Below are 11,390 nucleotides of genomic sequence, written 5' to 3' on the forward strand. Positions count from 1 at the left end.
TCGGATGTTTTTAATGACAAAGTCGCCGATCAGGTACTTTGTCTATTCAACCTTCCTATCGACAGGACGCTCGATCAACTGAAGAAAAGTGGCTACCTCCCCTTCGCCCTGACAAGCAATGTCATCAGTCGGGACAAGCCGACTGAGTCGCTGCCGACGATGTTTTGGATTATTTAGAGTGAGCCTGTTGAGAGTTGTGCTTCTGTAATTTTTTTTTTAAGTATCAATGAATGCTCGTCCGTCTGGCTAACCCTTAGATTCTTTCTTGTTGCTTGGCATTTTAATTTTTCGCCTTGTATTTTAGTTCAAGTGTTGTCGTGCAAACTCAAGTGTGGCTTTGTTGATTGACAACGACTTATCTTTGTAGCTGTCTAATCAGTTCTAGGTTTAAGGTTGTCGCTTGACCACTGATGAAGACATGTGTTTTAGGTCGCCGCTCGATCGTTAATGAAGATAAGAGTTTAAAGTCGTCGCTCGACTGTTGGTGAAGATAAGGGTTTAAGGTCGCTGCTTGACCGTTGATGAAGACAAGAGTTTAAGGTCGCCACTCGACTACTGATGAAGACAAGGGTTTAAGGTCGCCTCTCGACTGTTGGTGAAGATAAGGGTTTAAGGTCGCCGCTCGACCGTTGATGAAGACAAGGGTTTAAGGTCGTCGCTCGATCGCTGATAAAGACAAGGGTTTAAGGTTGCCGCTAGTAAAGACAAGGGTTTAAGATCGCCGCTCGACCGTTGATGAAGACAAGGGTTTAAGGTCGCCACTCGACCATTGATGAAGACAAGGGTTTAAGATCACCGCTCGACCGTTGGTGAAGACAAGGGTTTAAGGTTGTCGCTCGACCGTTAATGAAGACAAGGGTTTAAGGTCGCCGCTCGACCGCTGATGAAGACAAGGGTTTAAAGTCGCTGCTCGACCGTTGATGAAGACAAGGGTTTAAGGTCATCGCTCGACCGTTGATGACAACAAGGGTTTAAGGTCGCCGCTCGACCATTGATGAAGACAAGGGTTTAAGATCGCCACTCAACTGTTGATGAAGACAAGGGTTTAAGATCGCCGCTCGACCATTAATGAAGACATGGGTTTAAGGTCGCTGCTTGACCGTTAGTGAAGACATGAGTTTATAGTAGCCGCACGAAACTCATTCAGTGTCGGTCGGCCCAGAATGACGTTGTAGGCTGACGGCGCATCCACCACGATGAAATTGGTCATTCATGTCCTCTTCATCGGCTCTTCCCCGAGCGAGATGACCAAACACAGTTGGCCGATCAACAATACTTTTTTGCCGGTGAACCCATAGAGTGGAGTCGTCATGGGCAGTAAATCACTCCGGTTGATTTGCAGCTGATCAAATGCTTTCTTAAAGACGATGTTCACTGATTTCCCTGTGTCAACAATGGTACGATGAATAACATAATTAGCTATTACTGCTCTGATAATCACGACGTCATCATGGGGGATCTCTATTCCCTCCAAATCCTTCGGACTGAAGTTGATCTCAGGTCCATCGGCCTTCTCCTTGCTGTAGCTGACTACGTGAGTTTCAAGTCGTCGAGCGTGCAACTTTCTCGCTCGATTGGAATCACCGTCGGTCAGCCCTTGACAGTCATTCCTATTTCACCTCAGGCGACGTTGCTCCTATTTTTTTTCTCTCGAGCTGAGTGTCGTCTCCGTTTGGCCTGCTCTCGAACAGGACTTGGACTATCCGTCGTTGAGATTGATGGTGACATGGTTCGACCGTTGTCTTTTCGTCTTCCCTTCGACCAGCTGATCGGCGCCTATATCTCTGATTAGGCGACAGTGATTGACGATACTGCCTTCTTGGGACTGGCCTGCCAACCAGGTAGCAGCCCCCATATTATGAGTCACCGACTGATGGAAGGAGCAAAACATCGGCATCCATATTTTGCCCCTGGAGGCTTTTGGGCGTCCGACCCCAATGTGCTGCACGACATGCGTCCTAGGCTTGGGTTGTGGTTGAGTTCCTCCCGATCGAGGCCCTTTGGGAGGCTGATGGCTGCTCAGCTGACGCCACTCGGACGCTGTCGTTGGTTCGGAGGGCGCCTCCTTTTTCCTAGCCGCTTGAGTTTCTTTTACATTGATGTATTTATTAGCCCTTTTTTGTAGATGACCAAAGTCCTTTGGCGGCTTCTAAATGAGTGATCGGAAAAATTCTCCTTCGGTGAGCTCCTGAGTGAAAGCATTTACCAATACATCCAAGGAGACCGCCGGGATATCCATCGCCACCTGATTGAAGCGTTGGATATATGCCCTTAAGGCCTCTCGCCGCCTCTGCTTCAGTGAGAATAGATTCATGCTCGTCTTCTAGTGGCGACGACTACTAGCAAAGTAATGTAGGAAGGCCGCTCGGAAGTCTCGACATTTTACTTCGTCCGTGTATTGGTGCAGGGTAACCGTGTTGTCAAACTTGGTCAGGTGGTCATCAGGGTCGGTCGTCCCATTATATTCCCTAATCGTCAATGGGGTGTAGTGCTTCGGCAGAGAGTCATTTAGAATCCCCTCTGAAAACTATTGGTTGACCTGTTTGGACGAGTTGTCATCCCTAGGTTTCCTTTTTCTTGTGTTTCGAACGGGTGCCTCATCAGAGGATGATCCCCGATCTCTGTTAGCCCGACCCTCTCTTCTACCGAGTCTAAAACAGCGCCCGATGATGTGTGTCTGTCTGTGTGTGTGTGTGTGGGGGTGGGGGTGCATGAGGTTCTTCCCCATAAGTGTCGATTGACCTCTTTCCATTCGGGTCCCGAATAGAAAGATGTTCTGTTCGGTCTTCTCGCTCAGCCCGACGACCCTCCGCGGAAGTTGCAGGCTCCTGTACTCTCCGTTCGGCCAGTGCCTATTGTTGTTGTTGCTCCAATATCTTAGCCACTTGAGCCTGTATTAATGCGTCGAGATCCTCTCGTGCCAGCATCACCATGGTAAGTTATCCAACATCTTCCATCTTCTTGCTCGAATGCAGGCTACGTTCCCACAGATGACGCCAAAATGATCCTGTCCGAATGCGCGAAGCTGGAAAACCGGGGAGGTGGCAGTTCCACTGACTGGATGAAGACCTCACTCTCTGCAAAACAAAACCAAAACCAGGGAAAATGTTCCTGGCGTTGGTCCTCCGACGCTCAAGTCAAAAACAGGAGGGGAAAATAGTAAGTACTAAAGATAAAGATTTTCTTGTCTTTCCTCATACATGACATACCCTTTTTATACCTTTTCTGGTGCCCCTCCATCTTCTCCTATTTAATGATGTTGATTACCGATAGAGGATATCTTTGTCTTGCCTTCTTCTCATTTAATGATAGATGGAGTGTTTTATTTAATTTTATTTTTTCCTTTATTAATTATCCGTGGTTTCCTCTTCTATCATTTTGGCGATTCATTGTATATAATGCCAACATCATTCTTCGAGCCAGACGGGTGGCTGAGCGGGTGGCCCGCTCGACTCGGGCTCCCGGTTCGCTTAGCTTATTTTTCTACCGACCGGGTTAACTATACTCGTTTATTCATATGGTCGATCGAACAACGATCCCTCCGATCGATCAATGAACCTCTTCCCGCTCGGATGCAGCTGATTCTCGCTTAAGTCCTGATGTTGATCGTCTTAACTTTGACTTATACCATAACAATTGACTTGTGTCAGGTTGACTCTTCTTGATCACAGCATCAAATGTTATTTTAAAATAAAGAAGAGGTGCATAAGTTTACATATGACTTTGTGTCAAAGAAAATTATTTTTTTAAAAATAATTTGTCTAAATTGATAGGAGTCATAAAGTAAGAATTTTTTAACATGGTAATAGTTGAGAGAGTGAAAGGAACCTATTAGATCAAGTTTGGATTGGGAAAAAAAAATCTCTAGGTTAAAATTCATTAATGGCTTAGATTCTTTTTGAAACTTTAGTATAAACAAGATTGGAAGAGTACTATAAGGAAGTTATTGGTATTGTCCTATTTAATAAATTAGGTGTCTAGATCTATATGACACTATGCTAAAAGTACCAAAAAGAATTTTTTAAATATCTTCTTTAAATAAATAGGGGGTCATGAATTAATATTTGGTTAAGCATGGTAAGACTAAAACAGAATTACTAAAATATTTAGTATGGATAAGATTAAGAGTATGCAAAGAAGTTATTAGTTTATTGTCGTAGAGTAAATTAGAGAGTCGTATCAAACAGTAAAGAAGATTAAATTTTTAAAATACAACAACAACAACAACCAAGCCTTTTCCCACTAGGTGGGGTCGGCTGTATGAATCCTTTTACGCCATTGAGCTCTATCTCCTATTATATCATCATCTATATTTAAATAAATTTTATCTTGTTTTATTGTTGCTAACCAAGTCTTTTTTGGTCTTCCTCTTCCTCGTTTTATATGCATGTTTATCATAGTTTCACATCGCCTAACTGGAGCATTTATTGGTCGTCTAAGTACATGTCCGTACCATCTTAAACGTGTCTCTCTGAGTTTTTCCTCAATAGATGCAACTCCTACTTTCTCTCTAATGCTCTCATTTCTTATTTTGTCCATCCTCGTATGTCCACACATCCACCTTAACATCCTCATCTCTGCAACTCTCATCTTCTGCTCATGTGCTCGAGTCATAGCTCAACATTCAGCTCCATATAACATAGCAGGTCTAATTGTGATTTTATAGAACTTCCTTTAAGTTTAAGAGGTACTTTACGGTCACATAAAACACTCGACGCTCCCCTCCATTTCACCCATCCCGCTTGTATTCTATGTAAGACATCTCTCTCAATCCCTCCATCATTTTGTAAAAATGATCCTAAATATTTAAATTTCTCGGTTCCGTGCAACTCGTCCTCTCCTATCTTAACAATTGTTTCATTACTTCTAATATTGCTAAACTTAAATTCCATATATTCTGTCTTTAATCTACTAAGCTTAAAACCTTTCCCTTCTAGTGTTTCCCTCCAAGATTCTAGCTTAGCATTTACTCCTTCACGTGTCTCATCTACCAAAATAATATCATCTGCAAACAACATGCACCACGGTACTGTGTCTTGAATGTGTGCAGTGAGTTCGTCCATAATTAATGTAAAAAGATAGGGACTTAGAGCTGATCCTTGATGTAACCCTATCTTTATTGGAAATGCTTCAGTTACTCCGCCTGAAGTCTTTACTCTGGTCGTTACATCCTCATACATATCCTTAATTAGTTCAATATATGTTACGCTAACACCTCGCTTTTCTAAAATTCTCCATATAATTTCTCTTGGGACTCTATCATATGCCTTTTCTAAATCAATGAATACCATGTGTAGATCTTGTTTTTGCTCTCGATATTTTTCAATTAATTGTCTAAGAAGATGTATAGCTTCTATTGTCGACCTTCCAGGCATGAACCCAAATTGATTTTCTGTCACTATGGTCTCTTTCCTTAATCTTTTTTCTATTACTTTTTCCCAAAGTTTCATAGTATGACTCATTAGTTTAATACCCCTATAGTTTGCACAATTTTGTACGTCTCCCTTATTCTTATATAAGGGAACTAGAGTACTTATCCTCCATTGATCAGGCATTTTTTTCGTTTTCAATATCATGTTAAATAATTTTGTAAATCATTCAATACGTTATTTCCCTAAGCACTTTCATACCTCTATCGAAATATCATCTGATCCAACGGCTTTTCCATTGTGCATCTCATTTAAAGTTTGTTTTACTTCTGAAGTTTGAATTCTACGATAAAAATTAAAATTTCTATGCTCATTTGACCTAATTAAATTACCTAAGTTAAGTTTTTCACCTAAACCTTCATTAAAAAGTTGATGAAAATACCGCTTCCACCGCTCTTTTATTTCTCCATCGTTTACTAATACCCTATTACATTCATCTTTAATATATTTTATTTGGCTAAGATCTCTTGTTTTTCTTTCTCTCACTTTAGCTATTTTATAATTGTCTTTTTGCCCTTCTTTTGTATCCAATTTTTGATATAACCGTTCAAAAGTTTCATTTTTTGCTTCACTCACTACTTTCTTAGCTTCTTTCTTGGCTATTGTATATTTTTTTAAATTTTCCTCGTTCTTACAAATATATAATTCCTTATAAGCTATTCGTTTTTCTCTCACTTTCTCTTGTACTTTCTCATTCCACCACCAAGATTCTTTACTTAGCGGTGCATGCCCCTTTGACTCACCGAGGACACTCTTAGCTACTATTTTCAACTTTGATACCATCTTATCCCATGTTGTATTAGAGTCATCGTATATTTCACCTAATGCTTGTACTTCTACCTTCTCTTTAAATATATGTTGCTTCCCATCCTTTAACTTCCACCACTTAATTCTAGGAATTGTATATATTTTCTTTCTATTGATACTATGTTTGAGGCGTATATCCAACACTACTACCCTATGTTGGGTAGTTAAGCTTTCTCCAGGGATGACTTTGCAATCTTTACAAATCTTTCTATCCTTCTTCCTAACCATAAGAAAGTCAATTTGCGATTTATTATTCCCACTTTTGAATGTGACTAAGTGTTCTTCTCTTTTCTTAAAAAATGTATTAGCTAATATAAGGTCATATGCTATCGCAAAATCTAATATAGTTTTCCCTTCCTCATTTCTCGTTCCAAACCCATAACTCCCATGTACTCTCTCATATTCCTCATTTTTCATTCCGACATGCCCATTTAGATCACCTCCTATTAAAATCATTTCATTTGGTGGAATATTTTGTAATATTTCATCTAAGTCCTCCCAAAACCTTAATTTGGTAGCTTCATCTAATCCTACTTGTGGTGTATATACGCTAATTATGTTCATAGTTTCTTTCGCCACTATTATCTTAAGAGTTATAATTCTATCCCCTTTTCTAACTACTCCTACAACTTCATCCTTTAACAAACTATCTACAATAATACCCACTCCATTTCTTGTTTTACTTTTTCCAGTGTACCATAACTTAAAACCCGAGTTCTCTATCATCTTTGCCTTCTCACCTGTCCATTTTGTCTCTTGTACACATAAAATATTAATTTTTCTCCTAATCATCATATCTACTACCTCCATTGATTTACCAGTGAGAGTTCCTATATTCCATGTTCCAAATCTTAGATTATTAGTTTTCCTATCATATTTGTTCTTATTTAACCTATGGTGTGAGAACTCTTGCCTATTTAACACTACACCCAAGTTCTCATGGAGATGTAGCGGTCCTTGCTGAGACGTTACAGTCGGACCCTGTAACGCGAACTCTTGCATATTTATCACTACACCCGAGTTCTGGAGATATAGCGATCCTTGCCGAGACGTTACAGTCGGACCCTGCAACGCGTTCCTTCCGAGGAACAACCTAACATTAGTACAATGAGAAGTGAGACACAGGAGAGTGAGAGATTATTATTGAATAAAGTTTGAAGTGAAATCTACTTATTTAGGTTCATCATTGATGACTTATATGATTTTTGAAAATTTGAAACTTTAATAAGGATAAAATCAAGGATTGTGGACAGAAATTATGAATAGTGTTCTATTCTAGAGTATGTTAGAAATGTCTAGGTTCATCATATATCAAACCTTAACTAAAGAGGCACGCGATACCTTCGCCATTGGCCGAAGTAAAGTAGCACCAAAGTAGTGTCGGTGGCGGCCTCTTCATCGGTGGAAAATGCAGCGATCTGGGTCGCGGCGTCTCTCTTCAGCCGCTTTCCCTCGTTGTTCCTTCAATGGCTGCTTCGCGTCCCGCAGCATCGCTTCATCATTCTCTCTTCCCTCCCCCTGCCCTCCTCTCCACCATACACCGCTTGGCTTCCTATCTCAGTAGTTGCCGAACCCCTCCGCCGTCCTCTGACCTTCACCGCAACCTCAGCGCCCTCCACGCCTCCCTTCTCAGAACAGCAACGCTTGTGGACTACGTCACCCGCCTCCCTTCCTCCCTGACGGGAAAACTTGTAGATGCCATCTTCGCCGCCGACGACTTGGTCGACCAGCTGGAGTACGAGTCTCTGCAAAAGCAGGTTGAGGAAATGGAGAAAGCCGAAGCAGAGAAGGACGGCGTCGGCGGGAAGATAGTCGATCTCAGTGTCTTCCGCGGATTCCAGACCGGCGAGGACGACGACACCGCAAACCTAAAACTTGCTGCACCCTCGTCCTCGATCAGTGGAAGCTTGCGGCGGCCCGCGCTGAATACATCTGTGGAAACGGAGGCGAAAGGTGCGGAATTGACGCTCGAATCCAATACGGATCGTGGCCAGGATGTTGAATCGCGTGTTCCTGATCCATCCATTTGTGGTTGCTTCTGTTCTTCCAAGACCAAGAAGCAAAGGGAAACTAGGTCTTCTAGGTTTCTCTCCTGCTGCTTCGGTTTCAACAAGGACTCTCGTTCCGCCGTCAATGGTAATCATGCTGCAAAGAAGGAAGATTCTAGCACAGTTGCTGCAAGAACCGAAATTGGTGGCGAAATTGGTAGTGGCACACAAAAGAATGATCTCTCATCATCCCAAGTAAGCAATTCTGAGGGTCAAAAAAATTCTTTGGAAGAAATTAATGTTGATAGGATTATGAAAATTGTGGAATCGCTGGATATAGTTTCTGCTTATCTCAGGGAGTCCACAGGAATCGCATTCTCAACTTGTCATCTTGAAAGTCCACATGAGATCTTGCACAAAGAAAAAGCTGCCTCAAGTTTAAGTTTAGGAGATTTGTTCTTCTACAATGATGAGAAAGAACAATTGGTGAAAGAATTGTTGAAATTTAATGAGGATGATGTCTGTATCTTCCCCATATTGGGACCAAGGGGTGTTGGGAAAACTACTCTTGCTCACTTTGTGTATCAAGATGAGAGAATAGAGGAGTACTTCCATTCAAGGGTGTGGATTTGTGCTTCTGATGATCTCAATTCCATGAGAATTACAGGAGTGACTGCAGATCCCCCTTCAATTAGCACACCCCTTGCTTTTCGTGAGCTTGAGAAGTTGAAATTCATGGTCAGGAACCTGCAGGATCAGTTGAAGGAAAAGAGATTCTTGCTTGTGCTTGATGATGTTGAGAGCATTGAGTGGGTCATGCAATTTGCCTCCTTGAAAGATTGTGGAAAGGGCAGCAAAATTATCATCACAGCTCGAGAGGAAGGTGTGATAGATGAAAGAGGGAAGGGGAACAAAATCCTTCTCAAGGGTGTGATAGATGAAGGAAATCACTTTCTTTCGTTCTTCAACTGGTGTGCTTTCAATTGTGAAGATCCACAAGGCTATTCAGAGCTACAGGTTATCTCCAAGAGGATATCCACCTTGCTAAACGGTAATCCACTCGCGGCAAAGGCAGTCGGAGGGGTTTTGCAAACCAAATTTTCGGATGCACACTGGACCAGAATTTTAAATGAGTTGCTGGAATTGAAAGATGACCTTACATTGAAAGATGACCTTACTGACATTATGCCTGTTCTTATGCTGTGTTACAATCATCTCCCTCCACACCTTAAGTGGTGCTTTGCATATTGTTCAGTATTCTCCAAAGGTTATCCATTTGATGCTCAAAACTTAATTAACATGTGGATATCACTAGGTTTCGTTGAACCAACAGATTCAAATAAGACAGTGGAGGATGTCGGAAGAGAGTATCTTGATGGTTTACTATCCAGGTCTTTTCTTGAACTCCCTATCTACAATAGATCTTACTGGAGATCTAGATACTATGCAATGCACAACTTGATGTATGATTTGTCAAAATCTGTTGGAGTCAAAGAGTGTTTAGTGTATGAAAATGAAACCATTTACCAGCTTTATTTGGATCGGTGGAAATACTTCAGATCCTTTATTTGCAACTCAAAGCATGTTATCAATTTTGGAGTGCTATCGAGGATCAGGGTCCTGGACTTGTCTTACAGTGGTATGAAGCAGCTATCAAATTCTATCAGTAATTGCATACACCTCAGATACTTGAATCTGGATGGGAATAACCTTTACAAGTTGCCTGAGTCATTGTGCAAGCTTTATCATTTAAGATTTCTTGCAGTTCCTGAGAATTGCCGCAGATTACCGGAAAGGTTCAACAACCTAATCAATTTGCGGCATCTAAATGCTAGCGAAGAAGCAATAGCTTGGATAGCTAATAAAGGAAGGCTAGCTAGACTTCAAGAGTTGAAGAAATTCCATGTTAGATTAAAGAAAGGATATGATATAGGGCAATTGAAGGACCTAATAGAGCTTAAGGGAGAACTTTGTATCCAGGATCTCGATGATGTTGGAAGAAAGGAGGAAGTGATCGAGGCCGACTTGAATGGAAAAACTAGAATTGAGAAGCTGCAACTGAAATGGCGAACATGGAGGAAGAAAAGCCTCCGTGTTGATGCACAGGAAGTACTTGAATCCCTCAAGCCACCACCATGTCTCAAACATCTGGAAATACATAGTTTTGGAGGAAGCCAATCTCCTGGTTGGCTAGAAGACCAATCTCTCATATTCTTGCAATCTATCCATCTCAAAAATTGTAATAAGTGGAATCAACTCCCACCATTCGGCCACCTGCCTCACCTTAAGGTTCTCAAAATTGAAGGTATGAACGTCATAGTAGATGGAGGCACATGGATGATTGATCCTTACCCATCCTTGAGAGAGCTATACTTGGATAACACATCGATAATGTTTGAGGATATTTCGTGGCAAGAACAATGCTGCAAGTGCTTTCTTAAACTTAAGAAATTAGTTGCTGTGAAGTGCAAAAGAGTAGGAGGATTACCTCCACTTGCATTGCTTTCATCACTGGAAGAGCTAGAGATAAAAAAGTCACCTGATCTTGAAAGCCAGCTCTCCGGGTGTTTGAAGCACCTAAAGTCACTTACAACATTAAAGATGTCAGCACCAAACCTCACTCACTTTCCATGTCAGGTGTTGCAACACTTGAAGTACTTGGAAATTGATGGTTGTCAAAGTCTAGTATCTTGGTTGATCGACAACGAAGAGGATGTTCATCATTCATCTCTTGTATCTCTCAGCATTGTGAACTCACCCCTTCCAGCAGGACCAGTTCTAGTTAAATTCCTAACCTCTATTCGAGAGCTACGAATTGATCAGTGCATCAAAATCTCATCCTTCAGCAAAGAGCAAAAGGAGTGGTTTGCAAGCCTGATTTCACTCGAGAAATTGTCCATTTCTAACTGTGCTCAACTACGTGAGCTACCTCCAAATCTGCATCAACTCCTTTCACTCAAGCAGATGATCATACAAGGCTGTCCAAATTTAGACTCACTACCCAGCAATCTGCCTGAGTCTCTCAAAGTATTCGAAATTTTGAAATGCAATTCAGTTCTAGTGTCCCAATTGCTAGGCGAGGAAGCTCCTGATTGGATTAAACGTATTCCCTTCCGATATATTGCTTAAAGGCATGAGATATGTTCAGCAGAAGAAATGTAATCTG

General features: G+C 41.5%; 1 protein-coding gene across 1 annotated transcript; it reads left to right on the top strand.

Moving 5' to 3' along the window:
• Positions 1-7,702: 7,702 nt before the first annotated feature.
• LOC122013643 (putative disease resistance protein RGA4) lies at positions 7,703-11,353 on the top strand. Its single transcript, XM_042569891.1, has one exon. It carries the CDS (start codon positions 7,703-7,705, stop codon positions 11,351-11,353), a length of 3,651 nt encoding a protein of 1,216 aa, XP_042425825.1.
• Positions 11,354-11,390: the final 37 nt, after the last annotated feature.

Source organism: Zingiber officinale, chromosome 8B (assembly GCF_018446385.1).
Source record: "Zingiber officinale cultivar Zhangliang chromosome 8B, Zo_v1.1, whole genome shotgun sequence".
In the NCBI taxonomy this organism is placed as follows: Eukaryota; Viridiplantae; Streptophyta; class Magnoliopsida; order Zingiberales; family Zingiberaceae; genus Zingiber; species Zingiber officinale.